A 20,835-nucleotide genomic window follows, 5' to 3' on the forward strand; every position below is an offset into this window, starting at 1 on the left:
TCGGACTGTGAGGTGTCTTGTTGAGCCAGTGAGTTTAGTACGGGTTTGGAAATTGAAAAGGATGCTAACCACTTGTGATGATTCGTTTTAGTGTCCACAATATGAGTGTGTGCATTACACTCTACCATGATCAGAGCTTGTAACGCTGTAAAGATAGTCACTAATTTTATTTTTTGATCCAACCAACGAAAATGTTTACTTTTATTTCATAATAATGTTTTGTGCATCTGTAGTTGGTTTGTGGTGGTTACTGTAAGAGTTTCGAATCTCTTATGCGTGTTGCAATTTCGCTCTTATTTCTCAAAATACGTCTACAACGTGCAGAATAAAGTGCTCTGCAGTACTCATACCTAACCCTACTGGTCAAGAAATGAGATGGGATGACCACGAGTATCAACGCGGTGAAACATTTCTCCTTTAGCTCTCTTGCCAGTTACAACCTCTCGAGCAGCATACTCACCAACATCATGCTCATTATAATATCACGACTGGAGGCTGATTAATGACTCCAGTCGCTGTGACAGCTGCCTTTACACAGCACACACACGTTATTTTTCGAGACACCTGGGTGAGCGATTCAAGATCTTGTTGGCATCTTTAGTAACATATCTTAAAGTGCCAGAACCAGCCGACGTGTACGTGTTTTAGCCCAAATCAACGTAAATTTCTATATGAGGGGCGTAGCTACTACCTTCTTGTAATATAATGAAACAGCATTCACACAAAAAACATGTACTTTTACAGGGTTTTAAGGGGGAGTTCTAGATCATTTTTTAAAGGTTTGCAGCAGGTTTCTTCTTTTGACCAATGGAGGCAGCCTTTTTAGCAAATTGGATTGCTGGTTCACCAGATAGTGTGCGTTCGACTAGTGCGTGGGCTTCCTTGTCGTTTGCTTGATGGACGGCTGGCTTTAATGAGTCACGGATTAAAGCTTTGGTAATTCGAAGTGACTACAAAAACGTGGATGGTAGTAGTGGATGTCAGTACACGTTCATGCTATAGTAGGCAATTCTGAGCTGTTTCGCTCACATTAGGATTCAAGTTCTCAACGGCATCAGCTAAGATCTTGCTTGTTTCTTCTTTGAATGATGCGTCTGGGAACGCACGGCTAGCGAATAAAAGTGTATTGTGAGATCAATCATAAGACGTGTATCCAGAAAACATACTTGACAAATCCAAGAGGTACGAGTTCCTTGGCAGTGAATCGACGTCCCAACAACAAAGCTTCAGAGGCAGCTCCCACGCCCATCCTTTGAACATACCTAGTGGAGAGCAAAAGAATCAGTATATGGCAACTCTATCATAAGTAGAACCATAAAGGACTACTACTCACGCAGCAGATGACCCAGCTTCAGCACTCAATGCCAAGGCCGTGAAGGGTAGATACACATAAGCGGATTCAGCAGCGAATATTAAATCAGCGTTGGCGATTGCGCCTGCTGGCCATCCGACGACTGGTCCGTTTAATAAGACGACAAGCACTTTGGTGTGGTCAATCATTGCTCGAGTGACAGCTGCAGGGCCGGCTGCTACTCTGCTGATTGCTTCGCCTGAGAAAAACAGTAGCGAGCAATTAGCAAAAATGGATGATGAAATTGAATCTTTTTTAGTTGACGTACTGTAGGCCTTTGTGGGATCAGGGTTTGGTGTTCGTGAGCCTCGAACGTCTGCACCACTTGAGAAGAACTTTCCTAAAAAGTTGCAAAGTTGTGTAAACCTTGGCACACAAAACCACGCAGTGAAGGTCAAGCAATACCTTTGCCAGTGATGGTGGTAATAACGACATTCTTATCGGCTTCACATTCCAATAGAGCACGTCTTAATTGCTCATAAGTTTCAGCCTACACAAAGAATTTGAAGAACATGAGTTCAGGTTCACAGAATCCAGGTTGCACTGTCGGCAGAACGGCACAGCATGTGTCATCTGCAAGCCTCATATTTGAGAACAAAGGCATGAGCTTGTCGTCGTTTCCATCCCAAAAACGCATGTGTTCTGGCAGTGCTCCACGATGTGGTTTTTGCAAAACTGATGATTCAGCCATCCCCTTCCCAGCACACAAGATGTAGTTTATCGATCGCACGTACTCTTAGAGAATTCAGGGATTCAGGTCGATTTATGGTGATTGTTCCAATTCCACCTGCAACAGAGATGGTGACTAGAGAGAAAACGTTGAAAATGTGAGTATTTTTGTCAAGGACGCAAAACTGCATGAGAAGAACATAAGAAGCCAATAGCAAGATTCAACAGGTGCTCCTACCGTCAGTGTATGCCATTTTTCTGATTCTTTAAGTGGCTTTGGGGGAGTGCGTTGAGGCTGTTGGTGATGATGTCACAGACTGTGTCATTTTTGATTTGAGAAAGTCAAGGGTGAAACGATGGACGCAGATATAAAATGCGAGGTACTAGCCCGTTCAATTCGTGAAAAAATCGGTCGAAAACTCAAATATTCGACACCTATTACAAAATCAACTCCCAAAGCGAAACGTTGGTGGTTCGTCTTGGGATTCAAGACGCACATCCACACACCAACTTGTAGCCGTGCTTTTCGAGTAGGTCTGAAGGGACAGTAAAATCTAGCCTTGAACTATTTTTTACTCGAAACCGATTGCTGCACAGATTTGCCTGGGAATCGTATTTTAAAAGTTCTTTACACTCGTTTATTTCATGCACATACATCTGAATACGTTTCTTTCACAGTTACTTGAATCGCTGCTTATTATTCAGTTATGAGTTGCGAGATCATGCTAGAGATAGTAAAAGACATCGTAGAGCTCTGTAAACATTCTCAAACTGGAGATGCGGCAATTCGTACTCCAAGCTTAGAGCTCAGAAACAAGCAAGTCAAGACAGAAGTAGCGCTTATACTAGAGAAGTGACTGACTTTGTAGGACACTGGTCGTGAAAAATTCATGCCTCGACGTTATAACTTCACAGTTTCCGCACGGCCGGCAGAGCTGTTAAGCACACACAGCACTTTTGGGCATAGCGTTTTGACTGCGTTTCGCAGGCATAGCGTTTAAACTGCACGCCGCTTCGATTTGCAACCAATGTGACCGCAACGGTCGTGGGATGACTTTGAAGTGATGTTTCTCATGCCAAGCTGTCACCTCGCGAGAGCTGCACCTATAAAAGGACGACATCTTTCCAAATTTTTCAGCACACTCCAAACCTTCAATTAACATCAAAAGCCTTCAAGTTTCCAACTCACTCTCAAAGATGCTTTCACAAACAATCAAGAACTTTGTTGCTGTCTCGATCTTGTTGAGCATGGAAGCACTTGCTATTCCTGCTCCTCAACGCAGTGAACCAGTACCTCCAGCCAATATTAACGGTGGTCCAGTATGGCCTGCTGGGTAAGATATGGTTTCGTGCAAAACGGATTCGTGATGCTAAATGGTTCTCTCAAATGCTTCAGGAATCCTTCAGGAGTAACTGGTGCTGATTATTACACTTCTTGTTCTTCCACAGTAAACATTCTCGATGTTTTGATCTTCACCTTGTTGCTTTGCCAAACACACACGACAACAACAAACCCCTTTGTCCATTTAGTGCACTCCATTGGCTACATCGGCACCTGGCTTATACTCAAACTGTTTGAAAAATTGTCGTGCAGTCTCTGGCTACCCTTACAACACTGGCTATACTGGCTATCCATACAATACAGGAGACGCTCCTTCTTGTTACGGAACCTGCTCTTCTCTTGCCGCTACTCAGCCAGATACTTATCAAGTCTGTCTTCAACACTGTCAACAAGCTGGTATGCTTGCCGTCGAATAAGGTCTTTTGCGTCTGTCAGTTTGGTGGCTCAAATCTGCTCCTTTCATAGGTCAAGCATCTTCGATTATATAGTAATTCTTTTCGGTTGATGATGGTCTGTTTAAAGTTGCTGTTGTATATATAGCGTGATTGTGTGAATTAAAACTTGGCTATGTTGTCAAAAAGAATCTTCCGTGCTTTTTTGTTCGACTGGATCTGATTTTGCTTTCCAACGTAACCAAAATCAAACGATTTGGCTAATTTGAAGACGAAGATGGCAAATGATGGACTTTCTTGCTAACGTTTTCGAGATTTGATGCACTTTAAAGTGCGAAGACTGTGTTTCTTGTATTGGGGCTTCCAAATAAACATATTTACTATCAATAAATGACTTGCTTTCAACCTCAAACTTGAGTAATGTCATAAAACAATTGGGAGACAGCTGGGTAGTAATGTCTGATGATGATGCTGAAATGAAACACTGTTTCTGATGATGATGCGATGCTGAATGAGCATCATTATAGTGGTCAACATTACGAGCAAGATGGTGGTGTGCATGTCTAATAGCGATAGAAAGGGCGCGTCTTGATACAAGTGGTAGAATTTTGGCCTCTTTGTTGCTCTAAATCAACGTCTCTAGCCAATGGTCTAGTTACAGTTTAGACAATTGTAAAGGGTTGAAAATTTTGAAATTCCAAGTAATGGCTGTGGGTCATCCGCACAATCACTCAGAGCTCACTGAGAGAAGCTGACAAATGACATGAGCGTTCTTGGCATTGGTGAACGTATCAAAAGCCCATGACGTGTTTCAAATAATCCGCATGAGTCGTGGGATGATTTTGACAGATATTTCTTATGCCAAGCATCTACCACCTCGCGAGTTACACCTATAAAAGATAAACATTTTTGGATGTTTACATCTCACACTTCCAGCTTCCACGTAACCTACAAATCATTTAAATCGCAATTCAATCCCAAACCACCCACTAAGTACAACACCACAAATCACGAATGCTTTCAAAATTGACCAAGCTGGTTGTTGCAGTCATGATCTTGTTGAGCATGAAAGTATTTGCTATTCCTGCTCCTCAAGGAAGTGTACCAGTCCCTCCAGCCAATACTAACGGTGGTCCAGTATGGCCTGCTGGGTGAGACTTGTTATGGATTTTCGAAAAATGAGCTATAATAACTCACTTCCTTTCCATGCCTTAGTTACGTACCTGGAGTGACTGGCGTCAACTCATACACAACTTGTTATTCGACAGTCAGTATTTCTCGATGTTTTCAAATTCTGCAAGCATCTCTGCCAAACACTGATAATCCTACAACATTGCTGAATAGTGTCTTCCATTGGCTTCTTCTGCACCTGGCTTGTACTCCAACTGCTTGGACGCCTGTCGTCCATACACTGGTTACCCATACAATACAGGAGGAGCTCCTTCCTGTTACGGAACTTGCTCTACTCTTGCTACTAGTGCACCAGATACTTATCAAACCTGTCTTCAAAACTGTCGACTAGCTGGTATGTGTCCTTGCTGTCTGGTCTACTGTTGAAGGGGGTCAGTATATGGAGGCATTCCTGATCGTTTGTTATTTCCTGCTTTTAGGTCAAGCATACTAGAGCCTGGGACTGGAAATGCAACTACCCACTTCTTCTTGTTTTGATGTTGGTCCTTCTAAAAATAGTCTTTAAATTGTGAATACAGAATGTTGTTCAGTAAAACTACTAGAGTCGGTAAATAAATCGTTCCAATTTTTCTTGTCAAGGCGTGCTCCACAATTAACTCAAAACGTTTGGTTTAATGTGAGCTTCAATCGTCGTTGTTGTAGAAGTTTATCTATGCTTCATTCCCTTTGATCTTCCCAATATTGACCCCCTTCATTTATGACGCTCTTCAGTGTTGGTGTAAATGACTCGACTCTCAGCAAATCCATTGCTGGAAAGAACGAAACATATGTAAGTTGACTGCCCCAAAACGACGCAAGACAAGAGCAGAACATTTGAATTCAACTGACAAGGTAGATGCGGCAGTACTGGTAGAGGCTGCGATGTTTTCAAAGTACAGCCAGTCACCCACATCAAGATGAGGCCAGAAGTAACTCTTGCTGATGCATTCAATTGAATTGCAAGTAGGACCCAGATGCTGCAGCCATAGCAAGAGCTCATGAGCTACAGAAAATGACAACAAAGCGATCAGATGCACTCAAAGTGACAAAAAAATAGCAAATGGCCATGAACGGGTTGTAAAACACACACAGTAGTGAGACACAGACATAAAACGGCAGCAGTATCAACCCAGTGTACACTCTCTCTAAGCTCACCTCAAGATGCAAAGATGGACATCACGAAGACACTTGTTTGCAGCTTGCTCTGCGGCAGCAAATTCATGCAATTCCAGGCTGTGAGTGCTAGTGCATCAGATTTTCATCATACTTGTCTTCAAAACTGTCGACTAGCTGGTATGTGCCTTCTTGTCTGGTTTACTGTTGAGGGAGGTCAACATATCGAGGCATTACTGATCGTTGACACTTTCGTTAGGTCAAGCATACTATAGGTTGGTGTCTAAAAGTCCAACTACTCTCTTCTGGTTTTGGTGTTGGGCTGTCCAAAACTAGTCTTTAAATTGTAAATGCAAATCTTGTGAAGCTAGACTCGTATAAAGATCGTTCCAATTCCTCTTGCAAAGGGGTGATTTCCATTATTTCAACCTCGACAGCTGAACTCTATACTTGCTCTATACTTCAGTTTGCGTCCAATTTTGCTCCACAATTAACTCAAAACCATTTGGTTTAATGTGACCTAAGAAAGAACTGTCTTTCTTTTCTAACGTCGTCGTGGATCCCGTAATTTGATATAACAAGGTAAATCTTGATCTTACATTTGGCTTCGAATGTAGATCCCGTCTTCTGAAAGCTAGCTTCAAACATTGCAACAATTTCTCGTTCTTGTTGAACTTTCATAGCTCTGATGAAGATAAGTAATAATACGAATCTTACGCCATAAATTAGGCAAATCGTACTATTCCCCGAAGCGTGCCCTCTTACAATCAAGAACCATACATTCAACGACATCAAAACAGCAAAATGGACAATCTCAGCGACAATGAGGAACAGCCCCAAGAGCGATCCAAAACACCTGATATTACCGTGTCATCAAGTCCAATGAGACCTGCTCTATCCTTCTCTTCTTCGTCTCAACACCTAAATGAACCTCACTTACAATGTAAAATGGCTGCTTCCTTCCAACCTGTCGCTGATCGCTCAATGGTGTTTTTTGATCCTGCTCGTGGTCATATAGTCACCATGCGTGATGATGGTGAAGTGGAGGTTGTGGGTGTTGGGTCTGGATGGGATGTGAAGAGAATAAGGTTGATTTGATAGTGTCCATTGCAACTCCGGGTCTAACCCTTTTTTTCGCTGATGAATGTCATGCGATAGGATTCCATTACGTGGATACGCTCGATCTGTAAAACTATCTGCTGATGGTTCGTTTCTGGGTGTTATTCCTTCTGCTAAAGCTCTGGTATACTTGGAACGATGCTTGGCTTATAACCGCTCTAGATTTTGCTGATAAACAAACAATTTCAATATTAGCAAATAATGAGAGTAGTGCCGGCTACTTCAACTTCACCAATCGTGTATGAAATCGTTCGTGATACCAAGTCATCAGATGCAATACTTGGATTTGAATGGACTATACAGGACGAATTCGTGTGTGTTACGAGTATCGGTATTGATTTCTTTCAGGTATGGCCCCTTTCACGCATAAGGTACAATCCTATCATGTTGAGTTACTGAATTTTGTATTTCGCTGCTAACTCTAGTGGAATGAATCCAAACGCACATTCATAAAGCGAAAGAATGTGCACTTGAATGTGAATTGGTATGTCTATTCGGTAAGTATCAAGCTTGGCACGATTCTCTTCCGGTTTTTTGTTTAACACTGGTATCTGGTTCACTTAGCCAAGCTACAGGATACTCATCGTGTCAACCGGTGCACCAGGACTCTACATGTATTATCTTCGACCAAATGGTTCAACAACTCAGCTACCTTCTCTCATCATACCATCAAATACGACAAACACATTGACGTGGGGTCTTTCTGTATCCCCTCCCAGTACCATCACAAGAAAGCAAATGTCGGTTGTGATGCTGTAAGTGTCCATTCAGTACAGCGTCTCAGGATTCTTTTGCTGTTGGTCAAACATTTGATTCCCACAGATACGGCAAAATCTATGCAATTTTTAACGACACGTCCAAGAATCCTCCACTGTTGTCCTTGTTTCACGTTACAAAATCATCTGTTCGCAAAGAACGTGAACTGAACTTGGGAGTGGCTGGCAATCATGCTGTCAATGTTGTAGATAATTTGCTTATTGTGCATAATCTAACTGCCAAGGTGAGCTGAAAGCGTCGAAGTTGAATGAGTCTTGACGCAGGCTTTACGCAAAAAAACCTAAATGCTTCACCCATATCTAGCACTCGATGATTTTCGACATTCAATCCCTGGATGATACACCAGTTGCACCACCGCAGCCTATGGGTCTCGACACTGTGGAGCAATTCGATCTCTGTATTCATGCCCAAATATTTTGTCGTGTAAAACCAGGCACTAATAAACATCACTCTATAGATGAAGACGACGGCCTACCATATCTCCCATCAACAATCCTCCTCCCATCGCGTGGACGTCTCTACTCTATTTATCCAAGACTAGCGGACATCGCGTCCTTCCTCTTATCAAACAAGAGTGACCCAGTCCACCTTACGACCATGTTGCTACGTCGTTCAGAGCACGATGCACATGATCTAGTATTGACGCTATTGAGGAGTTTGATACTTGGAGCAAAGAGTGTTGAACATTTGAGGGGTGTTTTTGATGCTGTGAATCAAGCTAGTGCTTCTGGAGTTACTAGGAGGTTGGTTGATCAGCTCAATTCTGGATATATATTAAATGTTTTTGCTTTGATAGGAGGCAACATAGTTCAGTTTCTGGTCGTGACAGATCGCACTCCATGTCATCGATAGGAAGTGGTCTCACACCTATAAATGATGCAAGAGCAGGATCACCTGTACCGTCGAGGGCTTCAGGACAGTCAAGTGAGCCATTATTTGATTTGCGCACATTGTTTCTTTTGGTCACACTGCTCTTGAACCTATGGACTTATCCAAACAATCATGACTCCCTTTGTAGGACCTGATACTGTAATATCTCACACGGCATTAGTGTCTCAACAACATGATCCTCCAAGTATTAGTGATTTGGAAACCAAGTCTGTTGAAGCACCCGTAGTACTCTCTCAGGAAGACATATACAGTCATGTCTTTCTGCCTCTGTCAAACGATCCGGTAGGTGACTTTGTTGTAGTTTACTTAATGCCAAAAAATCAAAAAGCACACTCACGTATTGTTATTAGAACATCACGCCACAACACCTCTACCCACACATCCTATCATACTTCACATCCCTATCACGACACTCGCGATCACCGGCCCCATACCTCTCTGAGCTCCTCACAACCCTACTCATCCAATGCCGTAAATACACACACTTGCAGCAATTAATTCAGTACCATGTAATTACAGACTCAATCACACTGGCCAAGATGCTTGTAATTGTGTCTAACGAGGATGTTGATGCAAGGGGCTTAAAACAAGTCGGACTGGATATGTTGAAGAGAGTGGGAGCTGGTGAAGAGGTTGTTGATGTTTTGGTTGGTAGTGGAAAGGTAACAACAAAAAAATATTGAAATCTTGAATATCCAGTTGCTTTTAGGATACTCAATCCTCACGCCTCGCAAACAAATTCTCATAGATTTTAGAAGCACTACGATACGCATCTGCAACAGATATCCTATCTCAGATACCACCAGTCCCCATTCTAGAATCCGCATACGCATCTGGTGACAGGACGCTCTTCTTGAATGCGTTCCGGTGCTTTGAAGAAGCTGGGCTGATACCACAACCACTTGTATCATCGTCGTTACGAAGACCTAGGAGTCTTGTATATGGTGATGGAGTTGATTCGTCCACTGCTGGTGCATTGGGCCGATATGTGAGCATGTTTTATGAAGTTTGGGGTGAGCATATAGAGATGGAACACGTATGAGTGAAGTGTAGATATGGGGGGGGGGTTGTGAAAGGGTCGGATATATTTGAAGGTGTTGATGGTTTCGAGTGCTCTTCGAGGTACATAGCTATGATACTAACGATGCAAACAGATGACTCGTTCTTTGCGGATACTGAATGGATTGAGTTCAAAACAATATGGTTTTATAGGTAGTGTCCAATGTAGTCAATAGTCATTTGCCGTAACATCACCCCAATTTCATGTATGCTAGCTACTCAAATCGGCATTACATCTACTATTGTCATAAAAGGAGCATCTTCTGCAACCAATGATCGGTTATGAAAAGGTCCATTGTTAGTTTCGACAGTTTAGACTTGTGGACTATGTGTCACCATGCCCGTATGGCTGGATCGTACAACTCGATAGAAACTTCACATCTTGGAGAAGAGAATCATTTTTCAATGGGAGAGATCAAGAGACTAGAATTTCAACCAGTCAACGTGCAGCTTCAAATCGCAAAGATAGCAGGTAAAATATTCAGGCACGAAAGGCCATTTTCTGATGTTGTGTGTGTGATAGACACTGATCGGGTCACACTCTTTTCATACCATTTGTTGCTTGCCTCCATATCAACAAAAAGAAATCACAAAGTAAACGAGTTTGTTTCATGGTACTAATGTATTGTTGAATGCGAAAAAAAACCAGACCAGCGACCACAGCATTTTATACAAAACCTCTTCTCTCCAACACCCATAATCACTACACAGAACAACAATTATAACTCTTTATCGACCACCTTGCTGCTGTTGCTGCCACTGCTGTTGCGGATTATATTGCATATGAGGAGGTGGTGGCGGCATTCCACCAAACTGACCAGGAAACTGCTGTCCGCCAAATGGTGGTGGCATTCCGAATGGTGTTGGTGGGGGTCGTGCTACGAGTTCAAAAAAATATTGTGTCAACTATGCTGACGGTTGTGCTCTATTTTTTTTGCAACTCTCAAACAACTCCAATAACAAAAAAGGATGCAACCAACGTCACCAAAAGTAGAAACAACTTACGCATATTATAAAACTGACTTGGATCACCAAATCCACCTTGACCGCCATACACCTGTTGCTGTTGCGGAGGCGGCATGAATCCCATTGGAGGAACCATTTGTATAGCGTTGGCACCAGTTGCTACACTTGGAGGCATCATTTGTTGTTGGTGCATTTGTTGCTGTTGAGGCATTCCCTGCTGTTGTTGTTGCTGACCAGGTATTTCAGCAAATAGACGATTGGGTAGTTGGGTAGGTTGATTCTTCTTAGCTTGTGCTGCCAGTAGCCTCTCTGTAAGGGAGGACAAAAAGACGATTCAGTAGATGGACAACATGAATGTTGAGGATTTAAATTTCTAGACGCATTTCTTCCAGCACAAACGACCGTATTGTACATACCAGCAGCAGTTCCATGCCTTTCACCCTTGCCATCCTTTTTGAATGCATACGTGACATTGACCGGTTTATTAGCGAGATATTGGCCATTCATTGCCTCGATAGCAGCATCAGCGGATTCGAAATTATCAAATCCGACAAATCCATAACCTTTCGAGTTTCCATTTTCCAAGTCTCGCGCAATCTGTGTATGGAATGAGTATGTGTCAACTTCAAATACGAAGTATAGGGTACACCAACGGTAGCCTTCCTTGATGATAAGACAACAGAATCACTCTATTACAGAATCACTCTAACGTACCTTTGGAGTCTGCAATATCTGCCCAAAAGCCGAGAATGTATCGTAAAGTAGCTTTTCATCTACATCTGGATCGAGATTGCCGATAAATAGGTTTGCGCCGACTTCTAGATTCTTCTTGTCTGAGGTCGCCTTGTTGACACGTATCGGTTTTCCGAATAGTTTGATCATGTTCATTATCTATTGAGAGTATTTGGGTGAATTGTTAATAATTGTAATGATGGCAGGAGAGTGTAAGCCAAGCATCTGCAGCTACGACGATTTTCTTCATTATATATTTGTCGAGCAAATAGATATGATACCTTTATGGCATAATCGGCATCTTCCTCAGTGGCGAATTCACAGAATCCATAGCCCTGGTGGGCCATGGTGACTCTGTCCTTTGGTAGATGGACATTGACTAGTATAAGTGTTTTGATGTTAATTCACCCAGTTGATGATTGGATTGCAGCAAAACAAGGAAAAGAAGAGTCGCAAATAATAGTGCAAGCAGCAATGCACCACATATATAGCATCTATGCTCGTACCTACTGGACCAGCCTGGAGCATGAGTTCCCAAACAATGGCTTCGGAAGAGCGGTCGTCGAGGTTTCCAATGTAGACGGTTGCATCCTGATTCCTCTCTATTGTCGTGTTGCCCGGGACGGACTGCATTGCGACCCACTATATGGTATGTTATTGCTGCGTAGTATATAGCTTGATTCGATGTTTTGAAAAAGAAATGCAGGCAGCAAAGAGCGAGGTGCGAGAGGCCATTGTGGGCGGTGCCCAATCATTCTCGTGTATTTTTGATCTTTAAACGCCATCAAATCAGCTTGAAAGGGGTAGAGACGTGATTACTATCTTTAATTTGCAATCCCAAATTCGACGCAGCCAGCAGATCAAGCATCCAACTTGAGCAGGTGAACGCCGACAGCATTCCAAGTATTGTAAACACGTGAATAACACGTAAAAAGTGTCTCTCAGCTACTAGTGGTGCAAACTGATCGGAGGCTTGTTGTTTGATTGGACAACTTTGCCGAGTGAAAACTTTGCTCAACGAATAACAGACTCAGAATACAACCGTATAGGGGCCATCTGCTTGCAGTATGAGGGCTCCCATTCACTTACTACAGCCAGTGTGCCGGTGCACTATGAAACGGGGAATGAATACTGTCGCTGCTGTTGCAACAAGCATACACCCCAGTGCTGCTACTATACCCTCCATACCGCCACCACCTACAATCGAGACCAACCAATCCTTTTATCGGAGGCAGCTTCCCGAGGTATCTTCATTGTAGTCAATGTGCATGAGATCAAACATCAAACTTTTTGTTGGAACACGTCATATCAGCCCCTTGTTTGGTCAACCACACATCTGCTCATCAACCACCTTCACAATTCTCACACTTTTATCCTTCCTGTCTCTTTCATCTAGAACTTGACGGCTCTAACCACCAGAAAGGGGAGGAGGCTGCTCCAAGAGTCCCTCATAGACAACCACGCTGAAACCTATCTAAACCTATCCGGTACGCTCCATGACATTAAATAGAATGCAGACAACGTTGCTTCAACTTGCCGCGTTGTCTTGACACGCAATACTCACAAACTCACCAAACAGGCAACTTTGCTCACCAGTCCGAACCTGCGTACTGCGGCCTCGGCTCACTCGCAATGGTGCTCAACTCGCTAGGTGTCGATCCAGGCAGGACATGGAAGGGTCCTTGGAGATGGTGTGTGGTATTGTGTCAATACATGACATTTTACAATTTGTTTACACCTTACTCTTGTACAGGTACAGCGAATCAATGCTAGAATGCTGCTCACCACTATCCCGAGTCAAAGAAACTGGAATCACTTTCGATGAGTTTGCTTGTCTAGCTTCATGCAATGGGCTCAACGTGAAGGCATATCGAGGTGGTGATGTGTCTTATGAGCAGTTTTTGTTTGATATTGAGAGGACTGTCAGAGGGGGGTCGAGTCATAGTATCAGTAATAGTAGTATAGGTGGTAGCAACGGAATACCTCCCACTAATCCATCAGCACCAGCCACATCAACCAGCACAGACAACAGTATCGAAATGCACATGATTGTCTCATTTGCTCGTAAATCTCTAAACCAAACCGGTGACGGACATTTCTCACCTATCGGTGCCTTCCATCGCTCTCAGTCACAGGTACTAGTCATGGAAACAGCTACATTTAAATATCCATCGTATTTTGTGAATGCGAGGGAATTGTTTGATGCCATGAGTCCTGTGGACAAGGTTACCAACAAGCCAAGGTATGTGTAGGAGGATTATTGTGTTTGTGTTGGTAGTTTGACGACTGAATTTAATGTAATAACTGTATTTACACACACATAGGGGCTATTTCTTACTGACACTTGGATCACCATGCAAGGAACAGAAACTGAGAAGAAGGGAGAAGGGTGTTGACAATGTAGAATCGACGTGATGTTTTTAGAATCGGTATTATATTTCTAGATGATCTCACAAAACCACGACAAAATGTACATTTTACACGTGAAATAATCTAATATAATTTGAATCTCTGAGAAATCTCGATGAATATTTACTGAAAAACGTCTTGTCAAAACCACATGGTTTTCTGTCATCTCGTTGTCAGATGATTGCCAAAACACACACACACACACACAGCACAGCTTGCTCTAATTAATTGACCAACTGAGACAATATACCCAACTGTGTCAGGACGAGACATCCTACCACTACTGCTCCCTGTCTCTCTCTCTTCTCTCTTTGGGGTACTCCCTCGTTTCTAGTTGCATTATAATCATGGCGACAAAGGGTGCCATAGACGAGTCGGTAAGTTCTGACAAGCATACGAGTGACAGCCATAATATTATATTACATGGATATTTCACATTTGATTGCCTCTCGCTTGGGACTACATTCGCTCTTAAATATTTTGGGGGCGATTCAAACATCAAGTTGTCGACTTTTCCAAATCCCCCAGGGATATTAAAGAACATTACAAGGCCGAAATTATCAAGAAACTCGAAATTTCTAATATGATTCTTCTTCCTTTCTTTTCGCAAACATAGAAACTAAGTGACGAAGATCGCACCTTTTATCAAAAATATGGTAGACTACCACCGCCAAAAAAGGACTTGATGAGTAAACGGATGGGAGGAGTAAGTACATATGAGACGAAGGGATTATTCTAGGAGTTATTTAGTTTGGGTGTTGTGGATTGAAGGGAGGGAGAGGAAATTCAAATGGTTGAGCAAATATCCTGTGTGGCTCCGTGACCAGAATATTGGAGGAAAAAAAGGAATGGATTTAATGTGCTGCAAGGGAGGCACTTTCATGTCGTAAAAGCAAAAATTATGGTTTGAAGGATTTTGAACTATGGGGACAATCAAAAATATTCAAACCCCAAATGTTGGCAATGGGCAATTGGCTTTCTGTGAAGAAGAAGAAAGAATCATTGCGGAGAGAGATGTGGTTAATGCCACAAACATGCAGCCTGTTGAACTCTTATTGTTGGGAAGTTTTTAACTGGACGAACTTGACTAGTCTCTCTGCTTTTGTTTCACACCTACCCTTCTAACACAACCACCTCTCTAGGGAGACCGCAAATACTTTGACTCGGGCGACTACGCACTCTCAAAAGCCGGCAAAACATCCGCTCAAGATGTCGGATCTCAACACCCATCTCCTGAACGAATCCCACATTCAATCCCGCAAAACTTGAAGAATGGAAAAGATGGAATCCAGAATTCACCTGTAAAGGAATCGTTGCTGGCTGCTGGTGCGACTGGGGCGACGGCGGGGGCTGGGGAGGTCAAAGTTGGTGGTGAGACTGTGTAAAGGGGCAAGGAGAGGTTTTTGGAGGTGTTGTATTTGTATGGAAAGCAAAATGCATGGAGGAGGGTGGAGGAGTTCTAGTTGTTATATAGTAGTGCGAGGGGAGGAGCTTTTTTAGGGAGGATTTTGTTTTAGCAAGAGCACACATTTTATACAGACATGAAGAAACAAAGTTTGATAAAAAACCCTATTGGCTCTTCTTTGCTTTTGACTGTGTTGTACGCTTCTTTTGAACGACCATGGAGAAACACAAGCAACGTACCCAAGTGTTTGGTTGATAAGGAACGCATGCCTAAAGGAATTATTGTCTTTTGCGACTGTATGACAAGATGTGTAATGGAAAAAACAACTAGAAAAGGAACCGCCTCCCCATAGCAACGATGACATTGCTTTACTACCCTCAAGTATTGACAAAACCAACAGGCTATATTATTATTCAAAAGAGAGAAGCCAAGCTTACTGCCCCAACACAAGCGAACGATAAACATGCGACGAAAGCTAGCACAACCTTCACCATATTGGATTAGTTCGTCAGTTCGTCTGGAATGATCCCTAGCAAAAGTATGCAAATGCTATTGTCAATAAAAGTTTGTTTTCAGCAAAATGCAAGGTATTTCTTGGTACCTGTAGTATCATACTCCCGACAGGAGTTAAAGGCCTCTCCACAATCTCCTTGCTACTATTCACACCCAAACTCGTATTACTACTATCACCTCCATTTACTACAGCACCACCACCAACAGGCCTACGCGGCTGCAACCCCAACAATAGCGATGCCAGCCCCGCTGCACCCACGACAGCATGTTGCTGTTGCTGCTGCAGCGTCTGTGATGGTAACGGGATCTTGTTGAATGATATGTTATTTGATTGTGATTGTGGCGGCTGTGTGTTGGTTTGCTGGGTCGGAGAAGAGGGCACTGATGGTGTCTTTGGCGGTGACATTGCGAGTTGCTGGGGAAAGTTCTATTGTTGTAAAGAAATGAGTCAGTATGCGTTTTATGGCAATGTTGGATTAACTAGACATACATTCGACATGCGTCTTATCGCGCCTGGACTGCCCCCCAATACATCCATTGCACTACCACCACTCATGCTCATCTTTCTCGCAAAGAGGCCGAATGCGTTGGATGATATGCCAGCAGAGCCGACGATTTCGGATGTTGTTGGAGAGCCGACTAGGATATTGGCCGAGTCTTTCAGGGAGGATGAGAGGGATTGTGTGGTTGTTGTGGTGGTGTGTGGGATGGAGAGAGACCCGAATGGTTGTTGTTGGGGTTGATGATGGTCGTTGTTTGATGTTGAGCGGCTGCGGGTTGGAGTGGAGAGGGCTTGGCGGACTCCAGACATTGTGGATATCGATATATGTTCTATTAAATGTTTGGCTTGTTAGTGTACTATTGATAGTAGATGTTGAACAAGTAGTTTAGGCTTGAATTACAGCGGGTAGCCTACGACGATAAAGGGAGTAGGGAGTGTAAGATGCAATGTGATGGATTACGGGACGAGGATTTGGTGTCTGATGTGTTCTTGCTGCAAGGTGTTTTGGGTACGTTTCTTAAATCAGGTGCACAAACGGTCGTGGTGTCAAGAGGTTTGAAGTTTGGAAGAGAGAACAAAATGGAGCGAAGAAGCACGACTGGGAACTCTAGATTCTGAAATTGTTTTATTTACTCTTCCTTTTTACGCACAATTGTCGCAAAATTAAAACCTTCTTTGACCTAATAATGACAGCTATAAACATACGAAATCACGACATACCATTGTGATCAACAGGTATCTTTTTTCTTCTTCCTAGTGCCGAAAGCACCTGTTTTACAAACACATTTCCAGGGCGGGTTCCCTGGGCACGATGCAAGACAACGACACTGTTGTCGATCATGCTTGAGAATCCACCTATAAACATAAAATGCGAAGAAAAGAGAGCGTATTGAGAGTTGCTGTAGCAACCATTCTATCGCCGCAAGACACATCCACCCGCGACTAAAGGAAGGAAATCTAGGACCTATCCCATTGAAACTTTATATCCAGCAAGCAAGTAACCCGACTGCCCAAAGTGTGCTGGTTCTCAATGATCGAATTGTGAATCTATGTGTAAATAGAAGCATTAATGCCATGCACTTTGAATACTGCAAGAAGATGGCTGCCACAAATTCTTCTGTACAGACAATTCAACCCCGCCATGTTTATAGAAACAATCAAAATCAAATTAGTCCAGTTATGACATCCGAGCAAACGATGCGATTTTTTTCAATGTGAAACCTGATTCATCCACAGATCGGCAGTTTTTGAGCTTGCCTTGTGACGGATCTTCGAGACCAGCAGATATAGAGTAGCTTCAAGTATAGAGCTTTTCTGTTTTGCAAAGGGGAGTCAGTCCCAGTTCTGTCTGTCGCAAAACGTGTTGAAAAAAAGACCATGTATCGAAATTGAGTTTGTGCCATTTCTAGGCAACAGAACAGCAACATACCAGTTCCGAGTATCGCCTGATTGTGAATAAAAGGGTGCCCTCTCCAGAATAACCACCAATGTTGTCGCATTTTGGACTTGTTGCTTCCACAAACAGCATACACCAGCGTTTGCTGGCTCGAAATTGTTTTGCAAAGAACAACTTTCGACCAGCATTGTAGTGCGCTATTTCACCGGAATGGTCTCCCCGGCATTATGTGGACTTCACATCCGACTTTCTCGGGTTTTGTGAATTGTACAAGTTTACGATAGAGGCAACAATGCGTATATATAAAATGTATGCATCACACTATAGGTGCGTTAGAAACACAGTGTACCAGGTATGGAGTACGTGAAGAAACACGAGGTATTACGTCTATTACGTGTCTCTCCTCGCGACGAGAAAGATCCTCTAATAATCTTGACAACTGGCAACCCCCATTCAAGTTGTTATCTCTTGGTAAATAAACTTACTATCTTTTCCTAGCCTCCAGATCCATGTTCGTGCAGCAGCTTATTCGCCACGAAATACGATCCAAAGTTGCGGCCGGAAACGTGTATACTAACGTCGTATTTCATATTCTTCACTTCCCACTTTTCGAGACGCATTTGTGAAAAACACAACCTGGACTCTCTAAAATGTCCCTTCCGTCCCTTCCCGAATCATCTTGTCGCGATATTGAAATGTGTGGCTGTTGGTTCGATTGGATACGTTACCAAAATTTAGTAAGGAAAATTCCCGTCAAAAAGATGTACGCAAAAGACTAAAACTTTAAAATAACCCTTTCAGCAGGATACTGTGGACGTTTGGTATGGTTGCTATACCGATTACCACGGCTATTCCGATAATAGTTGGAGCGTTTGTAACTGGATGCAATGTTTCTCTTAATATTGCTGGTTGCTGGTATGTCGCTGCTGAACATATAATTGTATTGCTAATGGGGAGCAAGGCGAGGCTGAAGAAATCGCTTTGGTTATTTTTAAAGTAATTTTTCAATTATAAAACGGGGTTTGTCTCTTCTAGGACTAGCAACTCATGGACTACCAAGATGGAAGACACTCTTTTCAGATCGTGACCGGCAGAGAGGACTCACTCTCTTAATGACAATCTCATCCATAAATCAGTTATTCGTTGTATCTTTTCAAGCAACTCGTGTAGAAGAATGTGCTTATGACATCTTTCTTGTATTCATGAACTTTTACATCCTGGTAAAGTTAACATTAAATAGATCTACCAAACTGACGTTCATAGCTAACACCAATGTTTTTTCAAAAACCATAGTCTGGCTTAATGATTGTGATTCACAACTCGTTGAATCGCTTCTACGTTGCCTTCAATTCAAGCAAGAAGATCCATCATCGGGATTTGGAACGATTCAACCAATTTTGCTCATTGTTGTACATATGTCCCTTCTTTTTCATGATTCCGATATACGAAATGGTTGGATACCATGTAAGTTTGTTTTGATCTCAATAAGCATCAGGTTAATACGGGTCTCGTGCTAGTTCCCACTTGGAGAGTCCATCATTATAGACACCTACTACCTGTCAGTGTTCAAGCCTTACTTACTAGCCAGCTTAGTAAGTTCTCGCCTTATGGAAATGTGATTTGTGTCTCTTTGATTCAACCAAACGAACCCACTATTTCCAACTAGATCGTCTTTGCTGAATTCCTCGCAGTGCTGAGTGACATTGCTCTATTCCGTCAAATGTGGAGATCACAGACAAACCTGGCAGTCAACTCGGCAACCATCAACATTCCCAAGCCGGGAAGCAAGAGAGGATCTATTGCTCTTCCTCGTCGACCTACTTTGGAACAGCAGCAAGTCGATTCTCAAGCATCATCGACATCGTCAGCTTCGTCTCCAATGAGCAAGTTTTCACTAGTCTACATTTTGATATGGACAACCGTCGTCATTGATATTGCAGCCAAGTTGCTTGGGTTTCTGTAAGTGCCCTTGCTTCCATCTGGTTGGTGGTTGGAGAGACCACTGTATCTAACTTGCTTTTGTATAGCACGACACTACCAGTACTCTTTGACCCGAGCATAACTATGCTATCATTTACATTACGAGCAGGGGCAAATTTGGCGTTTGGAAGAACAATAAAGGCATCCATTGATCAACGTATCAAGACGCCAAGACTGAAACTGGTGTTATCAAATGACATGCCAACTAGTAGCAAAGACACGGGGGAATATAGTTTTGCTTAGAATGATTCTCAAATGTCAATTTTGTTGATGTTGAAATACCAAAAATACTTTGAAAACACTAGCAGAAAACTCGACGAGAGGTTCAACACATTACGGTATGGATTGGTGAGAAATTTTGCGTTCTAGTCCGAGAAGATGCAGTTGCGAAGATTGGATCTATGTCATTTCATTTTGCAGAAAAACGTTTTCAAAAGTAATTTCTGGCCATGACTACGACAGCAATGACAGAGGAGACGGTCATGAATAGTTTGGTAGAGTGACTCTTCAGAACCTGATGCTCCTTCCTTCCTCGATCTGCCCTTGGTTTACTCATTTTCTATTGACGAACGAGGTTCTTGAATTGTACGAAGGAGACAAAGGCGTAGGAGAAAACAAGATTGTCGTTGAAGTAGAAATCCAAGCTCATAAATCACAATTTCTGTTTCCTTGTTGTTAGAGTTCCATGTATGAAAAGCTTCCACGCAATCAGCAGCACCCTCATTTTGTCGGATGAGACCCACAAAACCTCTTGATCGTAGAATTTTTACAAGGCTGGAGATCTTTCGAACGTAACAGAAGACCCTCGCTGGCCAAAAACGAAAATTCAGCAGTCTAAAACGGCACTTGTTTCAAAAAGTCCAACTTGTAGGAAACCCGATCTCGCTGTGTGGACGGTGTGGGGGCAAAAATGGTTGGAATAGCGGTACCTACAGCAATTCCAACATTAATTGGATGTCTCATCATTGGATCCATCATCACGCTGAATGTTATTGGTAACAGTCGTGTCGAAAAGACATCTTGCGGCTAGTGTTTGAAACGGACGCGAC

General features: G+C 42.7%; 5 protein-coding genes across 5 annotated transcripts; 3 read left to right on the plus strand and 2 right to left on the minus strand.

Moving 5' to 3' along the window:
- Positions 1–773: 773 nt before the first annotated feature.
- Positions 774–2,274, minus strand: SmJEL517_g05798 (uncharacterized protein; the record flags this gene model as incomplete). Its single annotated transcript, XM_031171724.1, has 8 exons — positions 774–950; positions 1,030–1,108; positions 1,167–1,262; positions 1,334–1,550; positions 1,620–1,691; positions 1,757–1,841; positions 2,086–2,156; positions 2,259–2,274. 8 exons carry the CDS (start codon positions 2,272–2,274, stop codon positions 774–776), a joined length of 813 nt encoding a protein of 270 aa, XP_031022307.1.
- A 4,567-nt stretch (positions 2,275–6,841) lies between these two features.
- SmJEL517_g05799 (uncharacterized protein) lies at positions 6,842–9,866 on the plus strand (the record flags this gene model as incomplete). Its single annotated transcript, XM_031171725.1, has 11 exons — positions 6,842–7,125; positions 7,196–7,280; positions 7,352–7,504; positions 7,582–7,653; positions 7,721–7,911; positions 7,979–8,156; positions 8,237–8,676; positions 8,730–8,857; positions 8,952–9,106; positions 9,175–9,486; positions 9,573–9,866. 11 exons carry the CDS (start codon positions 6,842–6,844, stop codon positions 9,864–9,866), a joined length of 2,292 nt encoding a protein of 763 aa, XP_031022308.1.
- Positions 9,867–10,612: 746 nt separating this feature from the next.
- On the minus strand, positions 10,613–12,214 carry SmJEL517_g05800 (uncharacterized protein; the record flags this gene model as incomplete). Its single annotated transcript, XM_031171726.1, has 6 exons — positions 10,613–10,761; positions 10,889–11,158; positions 11,266–11,446; positions 11,564–11,740; positions 11,863–11,960; positions 12,088–12,214. 6 exons carry the CDS (start codon positions 12,212–12,214, stop codon positions 10,613–10,615), a joined length of 1,002 nt encoding a protein of 333 aa, XP_031022297.1.
- Positions 12,215–12,693: 479 nt separating this feature from the next.
- Positions 12,694–13,996, plus strand: SmJEL517_g05801 (uncharacterized protein; the record flags this gene model as incomplete). Its single annotated transcript, XM_031171727.1, has 5 exons — positions 12,694–12,825; positions 12,978–13,068; positions 13,161–13,272; positions 13,335–13,823; positions 13,906–13,996. 5 exons carry the CDS (start codon positions 12,694–12,696, stop codon positions 13,994–13,996), a joined length of 915 nt encoding a protein of 304 aa, XP_031022298.1.
- Positions 13,997–14,337: 341 nt separating this feature from the next.
- On the plus strand, positions 14,338–15,375 carry SmJEL517_g05802 (uncharacterized protein; the record flags this gene model as incomplete). Its single annotated transcript, XM_031171728.1, has 3 exons — positions 14,338–14,367; positions 14,607–14,696; positions 15,133–15,375. 3 exons carry the CDS (start codon positions 14,338–14,340, stop codon positions 15,373–15,375), a joined length of 363 nt encoding a protein of 120 aa, XP_031022299.1.
- Between the last annotated feature and the right edge of the window lie 5,460 nt (positions 15,376–20,835).

This window comes from Synchytrium microbalum (assembly GCF_006535985.1).
Source record: "Synchytrium microbalum strain JEL517 chromosome Unknown SmJEL517_scf0059, whole genome shotgun sequence".
Classification (NCBI taxonomy): Eukaryota; Fungi; Chytridiomycota; class Chytridiomycetes; order Synchytriales; family Synchytriaceae; genus Synchytrium; species Synchytrium microbalum.